Source organism: Rattus rattus, chromosome 4, assembly GCF_011064425.1.
Source record: "Rattus rattus isolate New Zealand chromosome 4, Rrattus_CSIRO_v1, whole genome shotgun sequence".
In the NCBI taxonomy this organism is placed as follows: domain Eukaryota; kingdom Metazoa; phylum Chordata; class Mammalia; order Rodentia; family Muridae; genus Rattus; species Rattus rattus.
The window spans coordinates 40811893-40837187 of NC_046157.1; the positions used below are offsets into that span (position 1 = coordinate 40811893).

Genomic DNA, 25295 nt, shown 5'->3' on the forward strand with positions numbered 1-25295 from the left:
CAAATCACCAAACTATTCAACTTGGATAGTTTTTAATGAATCCTAACTTGTGTCACCATTATTAAATATAAACCTCCCAATATCCTCACATAAGTGCTCTAGTCTTTGTGTCTAATTATCCCTCAAATGAAGACAGCCACTCACCATCCTCTGGGAAAATTACATTTCTATTAGTAACTTTAATGAAATGGGGCATAAACCTAAACAGAATACTACAAGGTCAAAGCAGAACAAAGTGAACTATGTTCCACAATCTGGCCCCATCATTCTGGTAATGTAAAAGTACAGCTGGGTTGGTTTGTTTGTCTGTCTGTCCAGTCTCACAATGGACTTCTCATAAGGAGGGTGATGACCTGACACCTCTATAGAACCAACTCTTCAATAGTTGCCCCAATTTGTTCTCTGACTTTAGAAAATGTTTACATAACATTTACTATATCCCAGGCTCTAAAACACTATAAGTTTAGAAAGATGGTAAGAATCTCATGCTTTTATTGATAGCCTGACAGGAATGATGATCTTACAATAAATCTGCATTTACTGCCTTCTCTCTATAGGCCAATATAAACCAACAATATAGATTAAGGACCAGTGCTTTGAAAGCTGGAATACTCAGTTCCTGAACTATCTTATGGTACCTCTTTACCTGGTCATATCATATCCCAAGTAGGATGAAGTCCCAGCACAAATGTACTTGGCAATACGCCCTCTGATGGAACCGGGAAGCACTCAGCTCCAATGAACCTAAAAGCTAACATTACATATACTCAACATCTGCCATGGTGGCCTAGATTCACTTCTAGTGTTTCCTCTCTGCAGTCTTAGCTAAAAGTTGTCCATTGTGTAGTGATGTCAGGCACCACAGTTATTTCTGTTCCCAAGAGAAAACTTCATCCACATTGGTGTCAACTCTGCTCCTGCCTTTCTTTAATAGGGTAGTGATTAATATGAATTAGTTCCTACAACGGCTGGTAAGATCACTATGGCATTTTCTGATTTATCTACTGATGTCTTACTACTTCCTAAGTCCAGAAGTGACTCAACCTGGAATTTAACCTCCATCCAAGAAATGTTCTGGTGACTGGGATAAACTGATGTGTCCAAGGACATAAAGCCTGCCCCCTACACTAGGAGGTAAGTCAAGCCTCAGGCACCTGTTGTTTAATCTGAGTAGGTTCTTTCAGAGTAGAAACTCTTTCAGAAGCTTCTAAAAAAGCACCCACCCTCTAAGCAGTTTTTTTCTTTCTTTCTTTTCTTGTCCCCCGACTCCCTAAGACAGAGTTTCTCTGGATAGCCTTGGCTGCACTGGAACTCACGCTGTAGACCAGGCTGGCCTCAAACTCAAAAATCCACCTGCCTCTGACTCCTGAGTGCACCACCACCAACTGGCTCCCCTTCTTCTCGATTATTCTAAAATTGTAAGTGGTCTCAAAATCTGTACTACATGCAGTATATATGGCAAGAATGGTAACCATCTTCCCTGGTAGCTATGTGAGCTCAAGTTCTCCACGGTGTACTTTCTTCAAGCAAAGGGAAGAGTAACAGCTAAATTTGACTAATCTTTTTGAGATTAAGTATCTACAAATTCTTCCTACAGTGCCTAGAGACACCAACTTACAAAAGTTGGGAACTGTATTCAGTAAAACTGGGTAGGGCCTCGAGTGTACGACCGAATGGGGTTCCTTTTTGTGACCTCAATCTATTTATTCTCCACCGTCCAAGGCAGGGAGGGAGTCCTGGGATCAGGCACAAATGCTTCGGGCCTCCTCAAACCCCCTTTCTCTGCCTTCAATGATTCACTCACTCTCCACCTTCCAAACCGCTCTTGGGAGTGAGGCGTCAAGCAAACACCCCAGGCTTCAATTCCCTTTTCTCCACCTCGGGTAAGAGGTACCCCACCACCACCACCCCGGGCTACTCTCTGGGGCACCGAGGGAACAAGAATGGGGTATCAGCGGGGCTAAACGCCCTCCAGCCAGGCCCGGTGCCAGCGCCCTCCCCTCCCCCTCCCGGCCAACCCTCCCCCACACTGGGCCGCTCGGCGGCCTCCCCCACCCCCCGCGCCCTCACTCACCGCCCCTTCCCACGGTCCCCAGCCCCACCCGCCCGCCGGGCGCTGGGAGGTTCTAGAAGCCCTCCGGCCCTCCCGGGTCCCCCGACCTCCTCAGAAAACGGCCCCGCGCGAGATTCCGGCGGCCGTACCCGCTTGCCCAGGCCGCCGCCTCAGCTGACCCGGTCGCTACGAGGCCGCCGCGGGCTCCGCAGTGTCGCAGGGAGGCTACCGACACGGTCCACCCGGCCGCCCTCCGCCGAGCCTCGTCGAGCTGCAGGCTGCGCGGACCTGGCCAATCGCACACACCCAACGAGCCTAGCGAGAGCCGCGGTCCCGTACGTGGCAGGTGGGAAGCGCAGGGGCGGGAGCAAAGAAAAAAAAAAAACTGCCCTGGCGCCCCGCCTCAAGACGGACAGGCCAACCAGAGCGCATGCGCAGTGGAGTGAGGGGCGGGACGGGCGAAGACCCCGCTGCGTCGGGTGAGCGGCCCAGCTTCCTCACTGGATGACCGAGTGTAGGAAGTGCGAGCCGAGGCGGACACGCATGCGCGGGGAATTACCAGCACTTCCGGTTTTCCCGACAGCTAGTAATTGCTAACTCTCTCCGGTGGGCGGGGCGTAGTCTGCAGGGCTGGGCTTGCTCTGAGAGCCTTGGTGGAGGTAGGCATCGGTCCAAAAAGGTTTGGTTGTTGTTGCTTTGTGGTAGTCCTAGACAGCTAGTCTGTCACATCTCCGAAAAGCGAACCCCTTTCCCGCCTTCTTTCTACACATTCATTCATTCATTCATTCACTATTGGGCGCCTACGCTTTGCTAAAAGAGTGCTAGAATGCTGATGAGTCAGTTCCCCAGCTAGGCTGTACCCAAACCCTTAGGAAGGCCGCAGAGTTTAGAGGGCACACCTGCGGGTGAAAAAGCAGCTTGGATAGTAGAATCAAGGATTCAAGGAGGCTTTTGCAGGCTAGAGATTTGACCATACCTTACACTCGGCTTTAATTCATTTTACTTTTTGCTTTGGATGTGCGTATTAAAAGACCAGCCTCAAACTGAACCCCAAATTTTGTAGAGGTGCTTAAAAGTGTTTTGCCACTATAAATTGTTTTTCATAGATTTATATAAGGAAGTTTCAGCAGTTGCTTTCAGAAATTAAGAAGCAGAGGGCTGCTGATAGAAGAAGATTCCCTTATTTTCTCTAGGAATTGTTCCTCAGGGTGCTTCCCATTTAAATTTGAATGGTACAGATTCAGAGTGCTGCTGACAGTTAATAGTATTCTTCTATCTTCCTTACGGCTTGGAGTTATCAAAGCCACGTTTCTATGCATAGAGGTAAAATTCCTGAAAGGAGCGAGTTATAACTCTGCCACTCTTCCTAAATTTAAGTCAGACCCTAGGACAAAAGGAGTATAGCAGGGAACCTCTGCACTTGAGAACATGGGTACCCATTAATGTTTTATTTCCAAGAGAAAAACTGTAAAACAATGAAAAGAAATATATGTATCTAAGTTAAACCTCAAAAACATTTTGAGTCCATAAAAGACGTTTCAAAAAGTTATTCTGGCATGACTAAAAGAGTTACCACAGTAGCAGAAGATGGCCATCCCTTGAAAAGACTACTTACAAATTGGCCCCTTACTAGTATCTGAGCAATTAGTATCCAACAATGCTTCCACTGTTCTTTATTAAGAGCCCTGTATTGTGTCTAAAGTGTTTGAATAAACACATTTGCTTGCAATCTGGGCTCCAGGAATTTTAGTACACAGGAACCATTGGATCCAATAATCTCTTCTAACAACAAGAGGGAAAAAAAAGCAAAGTGGAATCGTATGATCTAACACTGCTAGCTCTTACAAATTACGTCTGGCAGAATGTTCACATGGTTTTGGGACTTGTTGCTGGAAGGAATTAAGTGTGTCCAGGAAGGAAACAGATGTGTGCTCTGGTCTCATTCCGACTTCTCCCTTTATGATTTGTTCCTTTGCCATGTTTCCTCATTATCTTTTCTATAACACCACATCTATATGTGGTCCTAGACATGGGCACAGTTCCCTATACCACTGGTATAAAAAGCATGTCATGACTATAGGTATAATTTGACTATACTGTTTAAAAACAATCTAGATCTAGAAACACAGAGATCTCATTACCAGAATGACCAGGAGAGTAGAAGTTGTGAATTTTGTAGCAGTGCTCAGCGAGAACTTTAGCACTGTGGTTTGTCTGCTTTCGGGACAATATACTCATTCCTCACTTAACTGGGGGTACTATTTTGTTAATAATTTCAGATTACCTTCCAAATCACAAATTTTAGTGGTGGCAGGAAATTCAGAGTTTTCCTTGTCTTGCTTATTCCTTTACAATGTCTTGTGATCTTATCTCAAATCGCATAACTTGTAACTGTGATCTAAACTCCCAGTCTAGGACATAGCTCTTTTCTGCTGCTGCCTAGTGAGTACTGGGTGGTGGTGGTGGGATTTCACCTTCGTTTATTATCACCAAGGTCCAGAAAGTCTCAATTATTGTATTATGGTTTCATGGCAGACAAAGTCCAAACAAAGTCCAACAAATTGTAAGATCATACCTCTACATGTAGCAAAGTTCCACTGAAGAAACAATACAGATAGGAACTGTACCAGAGGCCCCTGGGAACAGCTTGTGAGATAGTAGCACTGGGTCATGCCACCCTGCCCTATCTTCCTCTACTGCACACACACACACACACACACACACACACACACACACACACACTCCACATCTCCATTTAAGAGCTGGTACTCAGAAACATGATCAATGGGCCACAAATGAATTATAGCTATTCATACCTTTGGAATAATGAACAAATCAGACCCGTAAAAGTTAGCCCTAAGCTGCTACATATTACTGTTGCCACAGAAAAATGATTCAGCCTCCTTAGAAAACAGCTCAGCTCTTTACTGTTTTAATAAAGTGTTTTAAAATAAAGGTTTAAAATAAATTACAATTACTCTGTGACCCAGCAACTCCAACAGTATTTTAAGAGAAAATAAAATGTTTGCCCAAGAATTTGTACAAAAATAAGAGTTTGATTCCTAATAACCAAAACCAGATAAAATATTTCCTTTTTACATGAAGGAACAAACCCAAATTTTCTTAAGTAGATGAGAATTTCAATGGACTACAGTGCAATTATTATTATTATTATTATTATTATTATTATTATTATTATTATTATTATTATTATTTACCGCATAAGTATGTAATGGTAACTAAAATTATAATACAATCTCATTGACTATAAGTTAAGACAAGGACTCTAGGGAATATAGTAAAGTAGATAATGGTTTAAAATGAAAGCATTATGCTTTTCCTTTTATAAAAGTATTTGCGAAGATGACTATTCACAAGCTATACTGACTAGTTTTGTGTGTCAACTTGATACAGGCTGGAGTTACCACAGAAAAAGGAGCCTCTGTTGTGGAAATGCCCTCATGAGACCCAGCTGTAAGGCATTTTCTCAACTAGTGATCAAGCAGGGAGGGCCCAGCCCAATGTGGGTGGTGTCATCCCATCCCTGGACTGGTGGTCTTGGGTTCTATAAGAAAGCAAGCTGAGCAACCCTGGAGAAGCAAGGCAGCAAGTAATATCCCTCCATGGCCTCTGCATCAGCTCCTGCTTCCTGACCTGCTTGAGTTCCAGTCATGACTTCCTTTGGTGATAAACAGCAATGTGGGAGCTGAATAAACCCTTTCCTCCCCAACTTGCTTCTTGGTCATGATATTTGTGCAGGAATAGAAACCCTGACTAAGACACAAGCTTTAGTAAAGTATAAAATACAAATTACATATCTAAGGTATACAATATGATATTGAGAACCACCATGATCATGCTAACATAGCCTTGTTTTCACAACCATGCATGTGCAAAACCAAGTACATGGGCATTTGGAACAACCACTCTGCATTGTGTCCTCAGCATTGTCATGAAGACTGCATTACTGTTAGCTACAGTGACCCTGCTGCTGCCCAGTGGAGTTCTAGAACTTACCCAGTCTCAGGCTAGAGGTTTGCAGCATACAAACCACCTTTTCCTCTACCACCCAATCTTTGGCAGTAGTATTCTACTCTCACCCTGTGCGCAACTGTGTTTTAGAATCCACATAGATCTGCAATTATATGCGGTATTTCTGCACCTGGGTTCTTTGGAGTAATCCCTGGTGCCACAAGTGGTGATGTCTCTTTCTTTCCTAAGGCTGAGTATCTCTCTGTATAAACAATGTATAAAATTTCAGTTTATGACTATTCGATGTACATTTCTGTTTGCAATGGTGAAAGCAACAGGACTCTGGTAGAGTAATACTTCAAATTTGAAATTTGATCTCTTCCTAGGTGAGTGGTATGATAATTTCAGCCACGGGCCACAGCTCCCAGTCAGCCACACAATCACGACAGTAAATGAATGATACTACCCAGTCTATTCCATGACATTCAATAAACTGTACCTCATTATAAAACCAGCTCTCTGCTAGATGCTTTTGTCCAACTGTCAGTGGTCTGAACATGTTTGTGCAGGCTAAGCTAAAGTACTTTCTACATTCAGCATAGTATGGTCTTTTAAATTTGCAATGAGTTGACCTGCATACAAACTCACAAGGTAAGAAGCATCCATAGAATACGCTGAAATTACCTTAATCATCCAACACCAAGAGTTAGGTGGATTCGTTAGCTTTATTGTCATGAATAACACCACACAAACATGGGAGCAGAGCGATCTAGATGGCCGATTTCATTTCCTTGGACTACATACCAAATAGAGGAGTTACTAGATTTTATGATATTCCTATTTTTAATTTTTTGAGGAATATACGTGGCATTTTCAATCATGACTGCACTAAATTTACACTCCCACCTAACTGTATACAGATTCTTTGTCCACATCCTTGCCAACACTCCCTCTTAGAACCCTTTTCAGAATGGCCACTTTAACAAGTATTCAGTTCGATTTCTCTATGGTTTTATTACCATTTAATCAGTATTTTCACATATTGGCTATTATGACATCTTTGGGGAAAATGTCTATTTAGGTCCTTTGCTAGCTGGTTGATCAGTTTGTCTGGGTTGTTTCGGGAGCCTGTTTAATTTTACAGTTCACGCCCTCATGAATGCCTTTTCGAATGCACACTATTGTATCAGTTGAATGTAACCCAGCTGCCTGCAACTTCATCAGGTTAGGCCTCATCTTTGGAGACAGGAACTGAAAACTGGTCACATTAGTGAGGTTCCACAGAAAGAGTCCCAGCTGATGTATCAGCTGCTACTTTTGATACCAATCTCTCAACTGTTTGCAGTATGCCCAGTTCTTTTCAATAAAGCAGTGAGCTTGAGAGTGATTACAATTTGTTGGTAATGGGACAAGGAAGAAGAAACACAAAGAAGCAAGATGAAATTGAAGATAGAAACTGGCAGTTGCATTGTGAACTTTCAACTGTCAGTTAAGATGCAGGCAAGAAAACCCAAAGGTCGGATGATTTGTTTCTCTTGACACTGCAGGAAAAGAAGAAACAAGCAATCGGGTGCTCTTATCACAAAGGTAACCAGAAAATGTGGAAAGTAGGACCTGCTCATATACAACAGCACGAAAACCAATTCTGAGTCTTTCTTGTTACAAGTGTTTCTTAAACCACATAATATAGTCCTGTATTTACTCTTATCCTGTTCTATGGATGATCCCACTCAAAGACAGTTCAGATGAGGAAAATGACCAATCTTAGACTGGCTTATTTCTCAGCAGACATTTGTAATAGCCCTCTAAATTTTGTTTCTAGCATCCCTTCTGAGTTGTAATTGTTCATTCTTCATGGTGCTTTTTAAGAATTTTCATTCACATTCTTATTTTTTTAAAGATTTATTATGTATAAGTACACTGTAGAAGAGGGCATAGGATCCCATTAGAGATGGTCGTGAGCCACCATGTGGTTGCTGAGAATTGAACTCGGGACCTCTGGAAGAGCAGTCCGTGCTCTTAACCACTGCACCATCTCTCCAGCCCTCTTTACAGTGCTTAATAAGCATCTGTCAAATCATCTCTCTCTCTCACAATGGGTATTTGACCCAGGCTACCCCAACATTGGCTAACACAATGCATATGTCCTGGGTAGAAGATACCAGCTCTGGACCTGACTGACCTCTCTGTCCCTCCCTGACCATTGTACTCCATTGCAGAGGGCTACCTGTGGGCTCTATAGACTCCTGTCTCTTGACTTTTTGCTGATTTGCATCCACTGTGAGACTTGCTGAGAACCTGTTGGGTAGGAGGTGATGGGCAGCCAATGGTCTGCCTTTTCTCTCCGTTTTCTAGTGAGAGCTGGTTGACTCTGTCTCGAGCCCAGAGTACTGAGAAGAGGTGTTTCCAGCTCCTGCTCATACCTTCATGTTTTGTTCTTCACATCTCTGGCTTAAAAGAAGTATCTTCTCCCCTTGCTTCCCTGTGGCTGTCTATAGTGGACCTCATTTTGTCCTCCCTTTTTAAGTACCGTAAAATTGTCTTAGAGTCTCTCTATTTTAAACACCTCTACTTCCACTGGAACAGGAAGGAGAATTAAAGCCCAATAGGATTTGGCAAGTGGTTTGCCAAGAGGAATGAAATCCCTCTTTTCTTGTTGATCTTGAGGCTTTAGGATTGGGAGTGCTGATTAATAGCCATATGTGAGAACAAGGATAAACAGAGACAGGAGAGGGGGTGAGAATTCTGACACATTATCACTCTTCTGTGTTCCAGTTAGGCCTGGAGTTAATGTTTATTTTATGTCTCAAGCCAGGGCACTTGAAAGTTTAAAATGGTGGTTGCTAATACATAAGTCAGGATCATAAACAAAACCTGAGTATTGCCTCAGACAAAATGGAACATAGAAACGTTATCTGAAGCCAAGTTGGCCCTCGGACTTTACATTAATTAAGCCAGTACATTCCCTTTAACCTTTGACCTAAATTTGAGTCAGATTCATATCACCAAAAGAGACTGCTGACTAGCACCCAGGGTAAAGGTTCCAACCAAAGGAATGATCTCCTGATCAGATTTCAGGGTTTCATGTGAATTGGTCTCCACAATTGTGTGTGGACCTTGCATAATTAAAGGAACATTTTATTGAATTTTACTTGGTATACTCCAAAAATACTGAAAAAACAAATAACTTTAGCCATCAAGGGAAACAGAAATCACATCCTCCTCTGGCCGAGCCACCCCCACACACCCCCAACACACACGTTCTCAGGGCTTAAGGGATATTTTCATCTGATAAAATTTTGAGTCCATCACATCTTATTTTCCTTTGTCCAGCCCATATCGAGGTGTAGCACTATAATGCCACTTAGAGTATGGGTCTTTCGGAATGGTTTTTCTTCAGTACTTCTGAACACAGCAACCATTTCTGTGAGCATGCACATTCTTTGAGTAATGGTGCATTTAAAAGCACTGGATGCTCTTCCAGAGAACCCAGGTTCAATTCCTAGCACCAGCATGTCCCAGGGGATCTGACCCCTCTTTTGGCCTCCACAGACACTGCATGCACAAGGTACATGCAGCTATAAAAGAGATTAAAAAACAAAACAAAACAAAAAAAACCAAAAACAACAACAACAAAAAACCCCTAAAGAATGCAGTCTTTAGGGAATGATGAGAAGAAGCCTGAGCTAAGCTCACAGGAAACTTGTTAGCTCCTTAGTTCATTCACTCACAGGAGAAGCCTGTTTTCTGGCAAAACAAAAAGCAAAAATTCAAAGAAGCTATCTCCTAAGTTCAGAGGGGGTTCTCCCTACACTGCAGTGGAAGACATTCACAGCTCAAGGGTTTGGAGGTCTATGACTATCTAGAGCTCCTAAAAGCCAGACATGTGATTATGAGTTTATTTTTTCATTTTGAATCTCATCAATAATCAACCATATAGATATTAAAAGGTGTATGTGTGCATGTATGTGTGCATGCACTGTAAATAACTAGAGGTTTAGCCGTCTACTAATCTATTCTATCCATTTCTTACAGAGTTGATTATTCTGATCACAAAACACTTTTTTAAACAAAACACCTTTTCCTAAAGAGGACACTGGTTGCCAAACTCCATTGGCAAAAGTTTAATGCATGCAAGCAACAGGAGCCACTTTGTTCTAGAAGGTAATATGTTTCCTCATTGTAAAAAACAATTGTTGTAAGTTCTGCGTAATTGTCAAAGTGTGTCATGCAGACTTAATAACAATGGTCATCCTGACACTGTGCAGTTCTTCTTTTGGTTCACATCGTAATCTGGTGAAAACCACAAAAAGCCACAAAATCCATTCTCCCTGTGATAATAAACAGCGAGTTTTAACATGTATTCAGGAAGATACTGTGGGAGACTTAGAGACTAACATAAATAGATCAATTCTTATGAGTTGGATAGAAACGACCATCATAGGTAACAGTCTCGTTCGGCACTTGGCTTTGCTTGGTTACTTTCAAGACAGTGATGTTTCCTCAGTTAGTACAGAGGGCTCCAGTAGCCTAAATCGCTCATTTAGGGATGGTATGGACCTGAGCATATTATACATCCTCATACGCAGTTTCAGCGGGGTCATTGAAGGCATTGGCTTCGCTCGGTCAAAGGATGAAGACAGCGACTTCAGTATTTTGGAAGCTTCATTCTGAAATACTTTCGTTCGAACGGTGTAGAGAATGAAGATTTGTAATCCCTGAGGAGAGAATTAAGGGTTAATACTAGGCACCATTACAATACAGACAGACTTCTGCAGCACAGGAAGAGGAGATTTTATTTCACCCCGCATCTGTGAGGCAGCAAGGCTGTTCCACATCAGGAACGTGCAGCTACCGTAACGTGCATGCCCTTCCGATTTAAACAGTGGGGCATGCAATGCATATTTCGAAGACCAGGGTTCATGCCTCGGCTTGACCTTACTGCTGGGCAAGTCTGCTCCCTAATCTTTACAATTTTCAGTTCATAAAGTTGGAAGAGTTTCTGGGGCTGGGGTTACCCGTTTCATCTTCTACTTCCAACATTCTGGGGTTCCATCTCCTGGAGGTTTAGTAACGTAACTGGAGTTTTTATATACTCCATAATTTTTTTTTTTTTGGTTCTTTTTTTTTCGGAGCTGGGGACCGAACCCAGGGCCTTGCGCTTCCTAGGTAAGCGCTCTACCACTGAGCTAAGTCCCCAGCCCCTACTCCATAATTTCTTAACAGCACAAATTTAAGACCCTGCTAGTTATTGATTCCCTGTTCTTTACCTATGGAAAATGAGATGCACATAAAGACATAAGCCACAAAATTCTGAGCAGTAGTCTCTACATGGCTTTACGCTGAAGTCCTATCGGCTTCACACACCCCTCATCCACCCATCATCGAATCGCTTCTGTTTAATTCTTACATCAACCCTAGAAACTAAGCCTTACCATTCCCCAACTGATGGATATGCAAACTGAAATTCAGATGAATTAAACAATTTGCTCAATATTACCCATCTTTCATCAATAGAGCTTGGAGCTGAATTACGTTTTTGATTTCAGTCTTTCTTCCTTACCCAACATGTGGTGTTATCCCTTAATTTTAATTATAACAGAAGTGCACTACACAGTATATTATAGTCTCTAAGAAGCATTTCTTAATCCTTCACTTATTTACATTTTATGAAAATAAGCTATTAAATACTATTGGTAGCCTCATTATTCATATTGTGTCAATGTGCATTCCTTAATTTTGACAATGTACTATTTTATAGAAGATATTGCCACTGGGGAACACTGGTCAAAGAATATATGAAAACTGTACTGTTTTTTTTCCTGGGTTTGGTTGTACATTATGACTATAGAAGATATTACTTTTTTTTTTTTTACTAGAAAGGTGCCTCAGCAGTTAACAGCATTCACTGCGTTTCCATAGGACCTGGGTTTGAATCCCAAGACCCACATCATAACCATGTATAACTCTATTACCGAAGGATTCAATACCCTCTTCAGGCCAGCATGGACATCAGGCATACACTTAGCACATACTCATAATTAAAAAAAAATTCTAAAGATGTTATTTTTAACTCTAAAGTTTGGTGGTGGGGTATTTGGAAACTTTGTAGTGTTTTTCAACTTCAAAAAGTCTAAAATGGATCCAAAATTATTGCTTAAAGGGTGTCAAATAACAATAAGGAAAGTTAATTAATTTGGTATCATCTCAGACTTTTTGTCAATGATTAGATGTCAAAAAATTACAGTTCATGTACTGTATCTAAAGACAAATTATCAGCCAGTACAGTCTCCAATACTGTTTTTTCACAATCTACTGAAGTGGTTACTCAAAAAGAAAAAAATCTATCACTGATGAGCTATTAATTAAAAAAAAGAAGTCAAGGCAATAGGACAATCCAATAAGATACCTTGGAAACTTTTAAAATGGAGTGTTATATATAATAAAATTTAGTTAATACAAATATCAAACATAATCTAATTAATATTTCAAGAAAAAATATTGTTGACAATGTCAATTTCGTAGTAAATTTTAAATTGTACTAATAAAATTGGGAGGAAAAAAACAATTGCACAATGTTAATAGTATTTTTCCTCCCAGACTATAACTCAGCAGTAACTGTGTTTGCAAAACAAGTAAGAGGTCCTGGGTTAGATTTCCAGCATTGCAAACAATTTTACTCACACATACTGCTTTTAAAGGAGGGGCGGGGGGCCAGTAGGTGTTGTTTCACTCCGAAAATGGAAAGTTGAACCTTATAGTAATCATTAATAAACAAGGATTGAAATCAATAGACTTGAAAAAATAAAACAAAATGTTTAAAATAATTCCAGAAAATTATATGCACAAGTTATTGATGAGACAGGGTATTTAAAAGTAAGGAGGTGATGGTAGACGCATGTGACAAAATATGACAGAATTCAGAACAAACAGGTTTGTCCCTTTCAGGTTTTAAACAAATTCTGTGTGCTTGTTTATTGCGTGCAAACATGTGGGTGCACACTCACCACACTGTTTGAGTGAATGCCAGAGGAGGTAAGAGTCAGTTCTGACCACCATGGGGGTCCTAGGGACTGAGCTCAGGGATTGAATGATCTTGAATAAGTACCTAACGTCCAGTAGTGTAATGATTAGCAAGAATGAGCAAGATGAACAGCTCTCTGTGATCTGCCCGGCAAAATCAAATGGCCGAACATCAAGGCATTCTCAGAAGAAAGAGGAAAAACTAATGGTGAAAACCATAAAAGATTAACAGTTCAGCCATTCTTAGAAAAGTACATGCAAGGAAAGCAATAGCTGTGTACACCATAGACATGATACTGAATGTTAAAGCTTGGAGAAAACCCGATGTAAGCAGAGAAAAACAGCACACTTGTGTGCAGCAGAACGGTATGAATGGCTGAGGATGTCTCATTAGGAAACGTAGCAGAGTGTGAAATGACTTCTCTAAAATGCCAAAAGGGAAAAAAAGCCTCATCCAACCTAGACTTCCATATCTAATAAAAAACAATCCTTCAAGAATAAGAACAAAACAGACATGTTAAAAGAAAATACTTAGTCGCCAACGCCATAAATTACAAGAAGCACTAAGGAATGACTTAGGCTCCAGGGAAATGATACCATGTGACATTTGACATTCAGCAAGGAAGGAAGCATCCTGGGAACGGTCGGTACATGGCCAAATATAAAGTTCTCCCTCTAAATATCTTTGTGTACATGCTCTTTTAAGGAAAAAATAATATTGATTTGTAGGCTTTATTCTGTATGTGCATGCAGGATGTAAGACAATGGCAGCACAAGGGAGGGGGTGGCAGGCAGATTCTGTTCTTATGGCGTCCTTCATTTTACTGGGTGTTAGAAAAATATCAATTTTAAGTTCCTTACAAAAGAAGTTATGCGTGTACACTACACCATGAACTTATCCCCAAATGCAATTGTAATGTATTGATTACTGGGATGTGAATTAAAATAGGGTCATAATGATAATCTATTATACTCAAAAGTGGGGAGCAGGGGAATAAAAACCCATGAGCACAGAGGACAGATTGTAAAATGACAGCCTACATCAATGAGTTACATCAGTAGGTCCAAATGAGCTCCACCCTCTGATAAAGTGATGGAGACACTTACAATGACAAAAAAAGTGAGGCCTATGCATTTGATGCCTACATAATGGAGACTTTAAATGTAAAGGTACGGAGGTTCATAGCAAATGCAAACACATGCACACGCACATACATTCATGCATGCACACACATGGGATCATATAACTAACACACACAACAAGACTAGGTAACAGCTAAAGTATACCGTGTGACGAAAGGGGCGATCAGAAATAAAAAGATGTCTTAATACAAATGATGGAAGGAATAACTCATCTAGAAAATATAGTAACCATAAATCTATATCATGAGGGGGAATGTTTGTTCAAAATACAAGACACGCAAACTGGCAAAATGAGGAACAAGGTAAGAAATAGTCAGTCCTTGATGGAAATTTTTAGTGCTCTTCACTAAACAGTTGAAAGAACCAGATGAAAATACTGGTAAGGACAGAGAATCCCCACTGAGCTAGGAGTCTTTAGCTTTAATAGTATTTAAAACTCCAGACCCAGTAACTACAGAATAAACAGTTTGGTTTTCCCCAAGGTGAATACTTTGCTTCTGGGCCTGCAAGACTTCACAGAGGGTAAAGTTCCTGCCACCAAGGCTGGGGATCTAAGCTCTGTCTGCAGGGCCCACTGGGTAAAAGGAGAAAATTGACTTTTGCAATTTGTCCTCTGACCTCTGACATATATATCATGGCATGCATGCCCCATACTGCTAATAAATGTAATTAAATTTTTACAGAAAAGATAGATCAAAATGAAGGACCTAAATCCAATCTTAACACATTAAAAAAAATGAAAGAAAACTTCAACAAACCCACAGAGTTCCAAGTTCAAGGAATAATGAGCATGGCCCACACCAACCAAAGCACACTCACTGAGTGGGAGAAAAAGGAAGAGTTTTTCCTGATGAGGTATATTTACTCAGAGGAGAGGGATCATAAGCCAAACCTCTGAAGATCTTACTCTGTTACCTCCAGGCCAGACAGGGACACAGAAAGCTCTTGTTCGTCTCATGAAGTCTATTTAACACAGATCCCCCTCAAGGTGACTAAACAATGGTCCTCGAGACTTTTACAGGAAGGAAACACTGGTCTAGGGGGACACTATCTCCCTTGCCACATACCCTGCTTCTCTCTGACCACCCGTACCATACCTGAGTGGTGTTGAAAAGACAGAATATGTAGCTGAAAACGATCCTGATGTCATCGTTATTAATTAGCATGGCGTAGGCAAAGATCCAGGTAACTCCGAAGACAACGGCAATGGATAACGTGCTGAGAACCTTCTTTAAGGATGAAACCTTCTTTGTGCTGCATGAGAAAATGAGAAAGGAAATATGGCGTATTAGGGTTGTGCTTTCTCAAGACATCACTCCTCGTACTTAGCTCGCATACTCAGCAGCCCATACTCTTTGCTCACTTCATGTTGTGTCTTACCTTATGACCCGAAGAAAATGTGATCCCACTCTCTATTTTAAATGAGCCCAGCATTCCTTTCATACTACATAGGGGATTTCATGAGGAGTCTATTTTCTTAAATGGGGTTTTTGCTATTACTAAGAGATCAACTAGTAAAGGATTCCATTTTGTAGGGAGGTTGGGATACCTGGGAACTTCTTATGCCTCAAGCTGATTTAAAAATAAGATTATTTAAAAGCTGACTGATCCTCTCTCTTATGAAGTCTGTACCCCCCAGAATCTGGTCTTGGCTATGTGAGTTCCAATGGCCAGGAAAGCAAGCCAGAGACTAAAAAGTAATTGCTCACCGAGTTTGCCTTCGTTTACTGCTCCTGAGAACCTGACAGTGTTAGTGACTGAGTAAGCCAGGCCTCTTCAGGATCTGTTAGAATACTCTCAAAAAAAAGGAAAACTCTTTTCCTTCATTTTCAGTAAAACCTTTGTAGTGCTGAATGATTGTGTTCACAGGTATTTCTGACCATTGTTTTAATTTTTACACATGTGCTCTGAGACATTGAACTAACTATGCCTAAAACATATGTCCACTATCTTTTAATTTATGATTCTAAATTGAGCCTCCTTATGAGTTAACGCATCCCCTATGTAAATATGTATAGGCTCCCTGAATAAAACCCCCATGCTTCCTTTATTCAGGCAAATTGGAACTTAATCTCCTGCTCTTCTTGCTGGTTGTACATTTCCCCGCTTCTTTATGTCTTAGGCGTGCTTATTTTTAGCTCTGTACTCACCAAAATGTGCAGCCATTTTATTAGCTTATAATAGCAATCTATTAAGAAGTGTGAGCTGTGGAAATGGAGGATTTCATTAAAAGCTACAGAGAGCACAAATAAACTTCCCCAACTGAAAGCTACCCCCCAACCAACAACAATCAACCAACGACCAGTAACTATGTATGGAATGAATTCACCAAGGCACCATGCAATCCTATGGTAAATAATGATCTGTCATTGTAAGTCCTTAAGTGTCGGAGTGATTTAGTTTGTCTCTAGCTAGCACATGAAAGAGGGTTAGCTAAAACAAATTACGATCCTTCTCATTGTTATTAAGCCAATTTAAAAACCATAAGCTTGTCAGTCGAAATCGACAAGTACAAATTTGGTTGTCTCTGACCCAAAATTATGATGTTTTATATATAAATATAATCTAATGTAAAACTAGGCTAAGAACCCTACACCAACGTGTTTCCTCCCAGTATTACTAAAATGTATGTTTGTTTTAATGCTTAGCAAGAATGGTATTTCCTCCGTTTATTTACTAGCCTTTAAATAAGAGCTATTAACCATTATGAAATGTGATACTTTCATTAGTAAAGCACACACTTAAGACTGCATTCTCATCAAAGATGGTGGTTTTCTGTCCTCACTAAGTAGATCCACTTGTGGACTGAGAGTAGTGTACAGATGTCCGTATGGAAAGGATGCTTGGAATGGACAGGCTTGCAGAATTCAGTCAGTGCTTATGACTTCATCTGTGCTATGTTCTGCCCCATCCATGCTGTAAACTATGGGCAGGAGGTTGCAGCATGTGTGTGCTCAGGGCCTCCTGATCTTTATCAACCAAGCTTGTTAAATAGTAGCGATAGCAAGAAGACCACCTACTGAGGTCAGAAAAATCACACTGAGAAGACTGCAAGTTGTTTGAGACCTGGCAAACCAGAGAATGTGGTCTCAGTGTCACTAAAAGTGGATACCAGCACCCCCTTCCTTACAGCTCTCTTATTTCAAGTATTCAAATTTTGTTTCCTGAATTTGGGAGGCTTTTGAAGAGAAGATATTTTTTTCATAAAACTATGTGGTTTAATTTTTGCTTGAGCCAATGTGTCACAACACTAGACTACTGAGTTAGAAGAGACGGGGAGACCATCCATCTTCTCAGTCAAAGTCCATTGGGAAATCTCTCCTGAATACTACACTTCCACACCGTGTGCAGACGTTGGAAACGTTTGCAGGGGCCTGAGGTGTACTGAGGTGCTGTGTTAGCATACACATTAGTCCTTGCTGGCAGCTTCCACTCCCGGAGAGTCTTACCTTGTCAGATTCTGGTTGTTCTTCCACAACACTTTGACTGTGATTATGACAAATATAGCAATGTTGGTGATGAGGATAATGGTCACTGGCATGATGAACGACCACAAAAGTGGACTTCTGGCAAAATCATTGTTCTTGGGAACGGCCAGCCAGCAGCTGTGGGGAAAAAATATCTCAGCAAACTAAAGAAAGAACAAATACCAACCCCTTTTGCTCTTACCACTATTGGCATTCATGGAACTGAAGTCCTTGCTAAGAATATCCCTTGGCATCTGACACATCTGAGGTTACTCTCCGTAATTCAGCCCATTAGAAAAGTTGGATCTGCCAAATTTTCCTTGAGTCATTGTGGGCCAGCAGAAGGTAAACTGAGTCAGATAGACCCAAACTACTTACTAGTATTGTTGTTGTTTTCATTGTGGGAAGAAGAAACCCAGAACTAATTTTTTTTTAATAAAACCTCAATTGTTCGATTTTACCAATGAAGACTCAGGAGTCAGATAGATGCTGGAGTGAAAGCCTGCCAGCTCAGAGAGGCAGAGAAAGCACCCAGCTGACCTTCCTCCTCAGCTGACGTCCTAGAAGCAATGACCCTCTTTCAAGCTATCCCAATAAACTCCCTTCAAACCAAATGCCCATCCTTTCTACTTCCTGTGTGTCTCTCCATCCATCCCCCTGACTCCCCATTACTCTCTATAGCTTTTTCTTAATAATCCTATGTTCACTTCCTGCCAACTGGTTGTTTGATCCTCCTTGTGACCTATGGCTACCTTTGAATGTCTTTTACAATATTGAAGAAGAAAGCTCTTGGATTAACCATGTATGCTAAGGCTGATCCACCTCACAACTAAAAACAGGTTTGTTTTCCAGTAAATATACAATCTTGGGGTTCACAGCATGATCAAGTATCTTGTAACACAGGACTTAGGGTATGCTAGCTAACGGTTCTACTACTGTTGTGATTTGAATGACAAATGTCCCCCAGGGGTTCATGCATTGACCACTTGGTTCCCAGTTGGTGGCACTGTTTGGGAAGGTTATGGAACCTTTGGGAGGCAGAGGCTTGCAGGAGGAAGTGCACTGGAGGTGGGCTTAAAGGTTTTGCACTTCCTACTTCGTAGGTTTATACTTTATATTACATAGGCTCTACTTCATACTTCAAGGGTCTACTCCCTGTCCCCTCTGCTTTCTGTATATAGATGAATGCCAAAGTCCTGCTTTGTGACTTTCAGGGTGGCCTCGTGTTTCCACTGTTGTGACTTCTCAGACAGGTCAGACTGCTTCCCTGTGCAACCTTAAGCCAAAACACAACTTGCTTCCCTAAGCTGCTTTTTTGTAAGGATATTTTACCACAGCAACAGAAAAGTACTATTACATGCACTTCTGTGCCTACAGCATTATTGAACTTAGATGTAACTTCCTGTCATTTACAAGGTGCCTAACTATAGGTGAGCTATTACTTGTATTCTACTTTTGGATACGTATCTTATCCTGGATCGTAATATAAAAAGTTCAAATGGCTGTAGAAGGATATTATTGCCAGCTCCAAATTTCACCAGTGTTTTGAATATGTCCTTAGAGAGTTATATAAATATTATATATAAACATTAACAAGTATACATGTTCCCTTCATTTTTCTAAACAGATGACACCATTCAATAAATGCTTCTAGAACTCCCTTAGCATATCTTGGAAATCATGGAAGAATAATAACAAAAACTAATTAATTGATTAATTTAGTATTTTTACTCTATTATCTTAATATTCTGTATTAATAGTCATTGGTGTGTGTGTGTGTGTGTGTGTGTGTGTGTGTGTGTGTGTGAAGGTTCACTTGTGTATATAGGTACATGCATATGGAGGCCAGAAGATGACCATGAGTGTTTTACTGAGACAGGGTCTATTCCTTGGCTAGAAGCTGGCTGAATCAGCAAGGCTGACCAGTGAGTGTTAGTGATCTGACTGAGCCTTCCCAGGCACATCTGCCCCTTTACCTGGGTGCTTGGGCCCTGTACTCGGGACCTCATGCTTACCTAGCAACATTTTCCGGCTGAAATGCCTCTCCAGCCCCTCAGTAGACATTAAAAATGCTATTAAAATTGATAATTAAAAATGGAGTTTTCTAACATCGTCTCACTCCATAGTGCTTTCCACCTTGCAGGTTGTCTGTTGCTATTTTTGGTTTGGTGAAAGACCCTCGTGTGTGTGTGCACTTCTCACTTCTCAGCCACGTTGAAAATGATGTAACAACCTCATAGTATTGTTGAAACAATACTATTTATTTATTCATTAAAAAAAGTTTAGAGGGATTTTAGACACCAAAAAAAAAAAATCAGTACAGAAAACTCTGTATTTTAGTAAGTTACTCGTTTAGAGATGCAGATAAAACAAAAATTAAGTGATAATATTTCAGGTGCTAACAAGCATGGGAGATTAAAAAAAGTAATGTGGGCAATGAGAGTCTATAAATTACTATTTATGCATTTATAGAAATTTATATATATGTATATTATATGAAGGGAGGGAAGGATTTCAGTTTAATAGAGTGGTTGAGGCAAAGTCACAGAATAACAATATTGGAGCAAAAACCTTGATAAGGGGGGAAGGGCATTCTAAACAGATATTGCACTGTGTTCAAATGCCCTGAGGTGACAACTTTAGTCAATTCAGGCAACCTAAGCCAAGATGCCTAACAGTGGTGACTTGGAATCTGAAGAGGCTACCTCCTATAGCCAGGCAGGATGCCCAGTGGAGGACACCAACCCACTCACAAAACCTTTGACCCAAAATTTGTGCTCCTATCTAAAAGAAATGCAGGGACAAAGATAGAGCAGAGACTGAAGGAGTGGCCAACCAATAACAGGCCCAGCTTGAGACCCATCCCATGAACAAGCACTAATCCCTGACACTATTCATGATAATCTCTTATGCTTGCAGACAGGAGCCTAGCGTAACTGTCCTGTGAGAGGCTCTACCCAGCAGGGACTGAAACAGATGCAGAAACCATAACCAAACATTGGATGGAAGTTGAGGACCCTTATGGAAGAGTTGGGGAAGGATTGAAAGCCCTAAAGGGGACAGGAACTGCACATGAAGATCAACACTCAAACTAGCCTGGACCTTCAGGGGCTCTCAGAGGCTGAACCACCAACCAACCAACCATAGGACATACATGGACAAACACCAGAGACACACATGTAGCAGAAGTGCAGCTCCATCTTCATGGCTGCCTTACTTGGCCTCAGTGTGAAAGAATGCAACTAATCCTGCAGAGACTTAATGTGCTGGGGTGGGGTGATACCCAAGAGGCCTTACCCTCTCAGAGGAGAAGGGGGGTAGAGGAACTCTGTGGTGGACTGAGAGTGAGGGCAGTGTTTGGGATGTAAATAATTAATTTTAAAAAAGAAACATTGAGCAAATGTACAAACAAACACAAAGGGGGCTGGAGTGGCTCAGAATGAGTAAATGCATGAGGTGCGTGGGTTTACGTGAATCACTCTGGAGCTCTGTGAGCAATTGCTTGCACTCCAGGTGAGGCAGGGAGACATAAAATGATCTGCTTTAGGTTTAAAATGTATTGCCACAGAGACAGTGATTAGAGCAGGACTTGAGCAAAAGGAGGAAACCATGTACGAGGTTATTGTACTGTATTGAATGTATGCAATAGGAGAGGTGTTAAGAGACAGTCTGGGTCAAGATTATTTAAAAGTAAGGAGAAAGACCAGGATGATGGCACACACTTTCACGCTCAGCACTTGGGATGTAGGGGCAGAAAGACTAGGAGCTCAAGAACATCCACAGTTACTTTACAAGTTCAAGGTTAGGGGATCCTACTTGGAAAGAGTAAGGAGAAATAATCTAATGATTGTTTGACTGTCGAGTGGAGAAGAATTCAGGGTCACTGTTACCATTGTCCTAAGTAGTTTTCAAAGAAAAGACAAGAAATGTAAGCAGACAGAACAGCGGACCATTTACAAAAAAAACAAAAAACAAAAAACAAAAAACCAAAAAAACAAAAAACAAAATAACACGAAACCACAAAAAAATACAAAACAAAGCAAGGACTGGAAAGGTGGCCCAGGAGTTGACTGCTGGTCCTAACAGAGGTCTGGGTTAGTCCTCAGCACCATCACTATGCAGCTTACAACCTCCTGCAGCTCCGGCTCCAGGGAATCTAACATTCTTCTGGCCTCTACCTGCACCTGCACACATGATAGTGCCCGGGTAGCCTATATACTGTCTAGCATATACACACAGATACATATTCTATAGATTTTTAAAAAGCATTAAAAAATAACCAGAGACTCCACTTGGCTTCAAGCTGTGCAGGCTTTGTGCATGTTGCCAAAAACGAGTTTGCTCCAATGGCGTCTCAGTGGATACATCAACTACACTCCACGGTCAGGCCCCATGCCCAGGAGTAGCTGGCCAAGACATCATGTATTCAGTGATATTTTTAAGGACTTTTTGTTTGGTTTTGAATTGTTTTGGTATTTTTTTTTGTTTGCTTATTGGCCTTTTGCTTGTTTGCTTTGGTTTCCATTTTTTAGGAAGGATTGTGCGTACGTGTGTTTCATGTTTATTTTGGTTTTGTACTTATTTCTTGTTTTTCTTGAGAGAGGCTAAGAAAGAGAAAGAATATAAAGATGGAGGGGTGGTCAGGGTATGTCTGCCTTTAACAGATAGAGTAGGTCCATCTCTAAATAAGATGACTGGAGTGCATAAAGTTTATCTTAGAACATGTAGAATCCCTTGGCTTCCATCTGTTGTTGCAGGATAGCGGTTAGGATGTAAGTACAGAGCACCCCCTGCACATGCTCAAAGCTACAAATCATGAGAACCATCTTTTGCTGAGTGTGTGCAGTGATTCGAATGTGAGCATTTCCAGTGGACGGCAAGGCCTGTAGGCACATGATCGGAGACATCAGCTTCTGTTGGAAAATATATATCAGAACCACTCTCTCCCTCTCTGGTGCTTTAGTTCACGGGGATAGTAGTGCTTTGTTCTCACTGCATCTCTTATGTGTGTCATCCTGAATCCAGTGATTCATGCCTTGAGATGTAGACTGCTGAGGAAGAGGAGAATAGATCCCAGTAAGGCTGATTCCTACAGTTGTGGGGTAGACTCACTAGGAAAAAAGAGGGTCACAGGATGGAGGCTGATAAAAATAAAGACATGGAGTCTACCGAGCATCCTGTGTTGACTTCAGATGGGTTAAAGAGTTTGCCTATTCTGCCATGAAATATGGAAAGAACTGGTTTAACCCCCATGGCATACACTGGAAAAATTCGCCACCAGGATCTTGTAAGTCCCCATGGTTAATACCAGCCCTGCCCATATCAGAGAGTATGATACAGCCTATCTGATGACAGTGTAGAGAGCTGAGGTAGTGCATTAAGAGGAGTGTGGCCTGACCTGTATTTGTTCCTTAACTAGGGTTATGTGGGAAAAACAAGGTAAGAGAACTGGGTGAGGGACTAGACAAATGGAACTGCAGGCAGAGAAGCAGGACCTGGGGCATCAAGGAAGTACCAGTGGAAGGGTAGCTCAGGGGAAGCACAGCCATCTCTCCTCTGTCTCAACAGATGAAGAAATGTGACCTTTGATGGCGAGAGTGTATGACAGAAAATGGTAGGGTGATCTGGATGTTCACGTCACACAGCCTTTCCTTTCCTCCCATCTGTAATTATCAGTGGCCTGGTGCTGTCCTCAGTGCCTAACACTGTGCTCAGGAAAGGGCCCACTATAAATTAATCATAGTTCAGTGTGACTAAACTTATGTAATCTGGCTTCTCTCTCATGAAAGCTCTATGCCTGGGGTGGAAATGATAGAAAATTAATGGCAAGAAATTAATGATGGGATGAGAACAAATTACCTCTCCCATGAGATATCTGCATCTCTTATTTCTAACTGTGAAATTTAAGGTTTAAAACTCAAAATGATATTGAATTCTAATGAAACAAAAAAGTCTCAGATGTGAAATCCAGCCAGGCAACCAGCCCTACAGCTTGGATAATCAGTTGAGTCCCTTGACACCATGGCCTTCTTTGGGATGGTCAAGTGCCATTGTGACAATGATGTGATTTTTCAGGTGAGTTGGCTTAAGAGTTAAGGTGGGATTTGGGGATATGAATGGTAGGTGATCCAGAGAAGGAAGGATAAACTACAGGACATCTGCTATCTGGTGGGAGAGATACAGGTAAAGTGTGAAACCTGAGTTCAGCTCAGCTCAACTTTTTTCTCTTCTTCCCACATAACAACCAAACACTGTACAGTCAGGAATGTCCTATATGAACAGTTAATTGTTCATGCTGGTGACCAAGAAAGAATTTGTGGCACATGATCCATTACCATGAAATAGCTATTATAATCATGTTTATCCTGATGAGTTCATCTGAATGAGACATGGAGGGTGCTTTGTGAGTTATTAAATGTTTTTAGGGTTGATTGACATCCCTGCATAACAACTTTAAGCAAAATTACTACAATTGCTATCTATACTCTAGATGAGAAAACCAAGACACAGGATTACTGAGTTCCATAATTATTATACTGTATTATTTTTGACTAACCAAAAGAATGTAATTTTAATATGAGAAATTTCAGATTTATCTGGTCAAACAATGGATCCTTCCTTTTCAGGAAATATCATAGGAAATTCCTGTGTCATTGTATCTAAAATAGGATTTATTTTTTGAGAACTTAAAATAACCATTGCAAAATATGGCAGTTATAAAGTGAAAGTTGGACACTTGGAGCCAATATCAATGAATAGATATACTTTTATGTCGAAGTTTAAAGAGCTAAAACTTACATTTCCTCTTGCCGATAGTCTAACTCCCAGTATGACTTGTTCCCACTCAGGGCATAAATGATCCCGATCGTTACACCTACTATTATTGCTGGAACTCCTAAGTGATAAAGAGAAGCCAGAGGTTAATACTTTATCCAAGGTGGAAATTAATTATAAAAGACTTTGTGTAAATTATACATCTGACCTCTTTAGATGTATTCTTTTTCCTCTTTGGACAATATACTGACCCACGGCTAGCAGTAGAATAAAAGTAGAATTTTTCTGTTCTCTTTCTACTTTTAGTGTTCTCTAAGTACCAATCCTATCTGATTTCTCATTTCTTAATTTTCCAATAACAATGCTCATCACAAATGTCCCAATTTATTTTTACTTGAATAATTTAAATTTGAGTAGTACTGAAAAAATGCTTCCTTTTGTCTTTCCTGGGACACAACATAATTTTCAAGAATTTTTTCATGATAAACCACTCTGATTACTTTCCTTGAGATATTGTTAAAGTAGCTAGGAGATTTTCTTCTGTGCCAATGTGTTCAAGGCTATTTCCCACATTCTCTTCTATTAGATTCAGTGTACCTGGTTTTATATGTTGAGGTCCTTAATCTTCTTGGACTTGAACTTTGTGCAGGATGATAAATATGGATCTATTTGCATTATTCTACATGCAGACTGGCAGTTAGACCAGCACCATTTGGTGAAGATGCTTTCTTTTTTCCATTGTATGGTTTTGGCTTCTTTGTCAAAAATTAAGTGTCTGTAGGTGTGTGGGTTTATTTCCGGGTCTTTTATTCTATTCCATGGATCAAGCTGTTTGACTCTGTACTAATACCATACAGTTTTTA

The 25295-nt window shown here is 40.9% G+C and overlaps 1 protein-coding gene across 1 annotated transcript in view; it reads right to left on the reverse strand.

Annotated features, from left to right (window-relative positions):
* Positions 1-9134: 9134 nt before the first annotated feature.
* Adgrg7 (adhesion G protein-coupled receptor G7) overlaps positions 9135-25295 on the reverse strand; it is a 62028-nt gene continuing 45867 nt past the window's right edge. The window contains exons 13-16 of the mRNA XM_032900313.1: positions 24457-24553; positions 17641-17796; positions 15289-15445; positions 9135-10743 (exon numbers count right to left, since the gene is read on the reverse strand). Of these exons, the coding sequence (XP_032756204.1) occupies positions 10510-10743; positions 15289-15445; positions 17641-17796; positions 24457-24553 (644 nt within the window). The 3' untranslated portion in view covers positions 9135-10509. The remainder of the gene's footprint in view (positions 10744-15288; positions 15446-17640; positions 17797-24456; positions 24554-25295) is intronic.